The following is a 4,266-nucleotide window of genomic DNA, read 5'->3' as shown; positions in this document are numbered from 1 at the left end:
TCTATCCTTTTCCCTTTCTCCATCATATGCCAATGCCAGACATTGTGACACTGACTGCCTTTCAATTATTTAGGTAAATAAACGTATTGATGTTAAAATGCTACATACATCACCCTTAACACATGCTTGTATGAATGACGTGTGAACACATGTATAGATGAGCTTTTGAAATGGATGATCTATGGAGACTGCAATTCTGTGCAACAACAAATCCCCCTCCCCTCTCGTCTCCTCTGTCCTGGTACCTTGGCGGCGATGGATGCGGCAGTGATGTGGGAGGAGGAGCTGTCCTCGGTGGACGCCACACCGCTGTCCTTCTTCTCTTCATCCTCCTCCTCGCACTGCACGCCCTTGTCCTCTGTCTGCCGGCGTGGCGAACTGTTGGGCGGCGGCGAGAGTGGAGGCGGTGGCGATGGCAGGTCCTCCAGCTCGTCCGCCGCCTCCTTTACCTTCACCACTGCGTCCCGCAGAAGGTCGATGGCGTGCGGCAGCGCTGGCAGGATGAACTGGAAGCATTCCTGGAAGGGGAGAGGAATGCAAGAGGGGACAGAACATCAGTGACAGAGATTTGGGAGAAGTTGATACTCTCAAACAATAGCTGTCAGCATGAAGAGAATAAAGGCCGATACAGAATAAATGGTGTATTTTAATGACTCACATGTTAAAGTCAGCACAGTGTATATTCCCACATCACTTATTCCATCAGTGACCTACTGTCAATTAAATACAACACTTCCTGCAGTTGTTTCACATTAAAATCCTCACAACCCTTCCTCAAGTATACCGTGCTTTATACACCAAAGGTTCCTAACTATCTTGCCTTAATCAACACATCAGGGACAGCTGAAAGCGTTTGGTAAAGCATGGTGCAGCAGAGAGAAGTTGTGCACTGAAACTCACACTGGTCTGCAACTTGCTGTGTGTGCATTCTCAAAGTCACAGAGCAAAGGGAGAGATGATGCCCCTTTGAGCTGCTTGAAGGTCTTTAATGTGAAACATGCATGCAAAGAATGGCAAAGTAGAACTGAAGAACTAGAAATAATTATGGAGTAAAAATATATTTTTCTTTATGTCATGACATTATTACTGAATCAGTGAAACTTAGATTATCCTGAGGTGTTAAACACAGGAAGACAGCATCCACAGCTAAATAAAATGTAAGGTGATCCAAAACAGTAAAACATCTCACAAAAGTAGGAAGAAGTGGACTTACATACTATATTACGAGCAAAATAGAAATAAAGGCCTGCCTCAAGTAAGTCTGTGTCAAACATAGGTCAGGCCCCCTTTTGCAACAAAAGTATTTGAGAATTTACAGCACTAGGAATACTGTTATTTACTCCATGTAACAAATAGTGCGTGACCCTGTTTGAGGCAGTAAAATCAAGAGATTTCCTCCTCAACCTCTGTAGGTCACAGCGCCTCCTTCTGGCCACATTTATACTGGCTTGTGCTCGTTCCTTCCTCCCTCCATCTCTGTTTCCCCTCTCTGGTGTCTCTCTGTGTGTGTCAGTGTGCCTGTGGGCTCCTCGGCTATGCTAAATGCTCCATTCTCCTCACTCCCAAGACAAGAGATAATCTGTGAAATAATTTATCTTCCTGTGTATTTTAAGCATTGAGAAGATACATTATTAATCACCCTTCACGCTTTACAGTATCTATGCTGGCTGCGAACAGGCATTCAAGGGGGCAACCTTTCCACTTCGACTTCCAGTTTTATGCGTGCATATCACAGGCTGGATTAAATATGACGGTTAATCTTGATTTGACTGAATTTAAATCCCATAGATCCACACTGGGATGCATACATGACTGGAATGTTACCGTACTGCTGTGCATGAAATATGCAAAAAGGAGAGGAGGTGGACACCTCAAACTGGGAGATGAAAGAGATTGAATGGGTTACTCTCAGTAGTTGACCACTACCCCTGCTGTGTAGCCGCAAGCTAACCTTTCCACCCCATACCTCGCCTTCACTCTTACACATACACATCCCAAACCCCTCAGCACACAGTAGACTGTTTATGCCTCTTGCTGATGTGTTTGAAGCCCACATCTGAGCGTTTTTGGAAGATGTGGAAAGGAGGGCTGCGTGTGTTGGGCTGAAGTGGGGAGGGATTGGGAAAAAGCAGGAGTGATGATGGGGATGGTGTGAAGAGCCTGGAGACATTCTCCCCTTTCCCGTTTTGTGCTTTCTTTGCATGCCGGCAAATTTTTTTAGGTACATCAGGAAGGAGTGCATTTTTTTTGTCTGCTCTTATTCTCTCTTTTGTCCTGCAGGAGAGTAACTGTCAAGAACACTAAAGAGCAGAATCCCTGGATATACTGCCAGCGGATGAGAAACACAAGCGAGAGAGGAGTATGGAGGAAGAGGGGAAGGCACTGCTGTTCTGAGAGGGGAGTTTGCAGGAGATGACGAGAGAGGATGACAGACAGAGAGAGAAAGACATGGAGAGAGAGAGAGAGAGAGAGAGAGTGAGTGAGACAGCGAGGATGAGATCTCGAGAGAGTAAGAGAGACAGAGCTGGAGAGAGAGAGAGAGAGATTCATTGAGAGAGCAAAAATAAACTGCAACAAAAAGACAGGGAGACAGTGAAGTAAAAGGTGATGAAGAAAGAAAAGAGAAAAATAAATTGCTAACATTTAAATTTTAGACAAGTATCTTAAACAGTCCTCCAGTAAAACAGAGGGACATGATTCAATATCAAGATCCCTCGAGTTGCACACCAGAAATAACAAGTACAAAAGTTTGACAACTGTTTTTATATTGACAAGATACTTATAGACCAGCTGACAGTGTGTAAGGAGGATACCCATGTCTTTTACCCTTGTAAGCTAGATGCAACCGCAATAAGAGCAAATCGGAAGCAGCTTGAGAAGCTAAACAAATACATTTCTGAAACAGTTACATTCACTATTTCCTTCACTCTAATCATTGCTTTTTTATTGTGATTTACTGCAAAATTTTTGTGAGTAGGGAAAAAATTCGTTGAATTTTGCGTCATATGTAGTACCCACTGGTTCATTTTATGGGGTCACTAAAAAGTTGGGAACCTCGGCATACTTAAGTTCATAATTAGTATCCTGTGGTTGTGTGACAAAGGGCAACTACTTGACAAATACTACAGCCTAAAATCATTAATCAGCTTTTTTTCAAATAATATTTTCCTACTTCTAAGTAGTAAATGTTCCATGGCCTGGTTTCAGTATGTAGCTCAGTGGCTGGGAACCGATGACTTTAATTATCCATGTAACAATAGAAACATGTTTTAAAGGTCATAGAGGGATTTATTTTCCGTTCAAAAAGCATTTTGAGTGAGTAGAGATGGGCCCTATAATGTACATATATACATACTTACATACATATATAACTAAATAGATAAAGTAAAGAAGTAAAGGCTTGAATAGATGAGTTCTCAGCCAATGCAATGTGTAAATGTGTAAAGTGATGCAGATATCATTAGTGATTGAATCTCACATTTGCAATCAGTTCTGTGGGTTTTAATAAAAAAAAAAAATCTGTCCCATTAGACAGAAATGTCACCACACTGGGTATAAATGTCTTCCCCACAGGTTAATATCATCACTGCATGTTGAAGCATCATCACCATAAGTTGAAAAGTTTGGTGATGAAGTCATCATCACATGAAGAAACGTCACCATAACAAGTAAAGTTATGCAACAAAGAAAGCATCAGTGCACGAAAAAGGATAAAATCATTAATCGTTGGTAGAAGAATCATTACAGGTTGAAATGTGATTCTGATGGGCAGAAACGCCTTTTTTGTAGGGTAGAAATGACATTGCTAAATGTAGAAAACATCAACAAGCCATCTCTAGAAACTGAAAGAGACAGACGTGGAGAATAAACTGGCTACAGTATCTGCCCTCTCTGGCTAAAGTGCCTAAATTAAATTATGATTTAAATACGATGCAAAGAAGTTCTTACACAGTTTATGTCCGGTAAATATTTCTTTCAATGTGTCTTTTATTAAGGTGAAAGTGAGCACACGTTTTATACTGTAGCAATAATATATATTCAGCCTAAGCTGTAATTTAATATGTAACAGTAATAATAATATGTCTTTTGCAGTTTTATGAAGTCTAAGTTTATGAAGAGATAATAATCCTGATAATGTCATCGTTATGTCAGATTGAGGTATAAAAGTTTCATAGAAAGTCTCTGTTATGAAGTCAGGGCATGGATGTAGGCATTTACCCATCAGGAAAGGTCTGATGGAATACACTATTGAGTTGCATTATGGGA

The 4,266-nt window shown here is 41.1% G+C and overlaps 1 protein-coding gene across 2 annotated transcripts in view; it reads right to left on the bottom strand.

The window, feature by feature from the left end:
* Window positions 1-4,266, bottom strand: part of gphnb (gephyrin b) — a gene marked incomplete at its 5' end in the record, with an annotated part of 65,089 nt that overhangs the window by 45,193 nt on the left and 15,630 nt on the right. For both annotated transcript variants that reach the window (XM_035679265.1, XM_035679266.1), the window contains 1 exon segment: window positions 246-518. In XM_035679265.1, the coding sequence (XP_035535158.1) occupies window positions 246-518 (273 nt within the window).

The sequence above is a fragment of the Morone saxatilis genome, unplaced genomic scaffold (genome assembly GCF_004916995.1).
Source record: "Morone saxatilis isolate NCDOM2014 unplaced genomic scaffold, NCSU_SB_2.0 Contig7, whole genome shotgun sequence".
Taxonomy (NCBI): domain Eukaryota; kingdom Metazoa; phylum Chordata; class Actinopteri; family Moronidae; genus Morone; species Morone saxatilis.
Note: the sequence above shows the minus strand (reverse complement) of the source record. Positions and strands in the feature narration are given on the sequence as shown.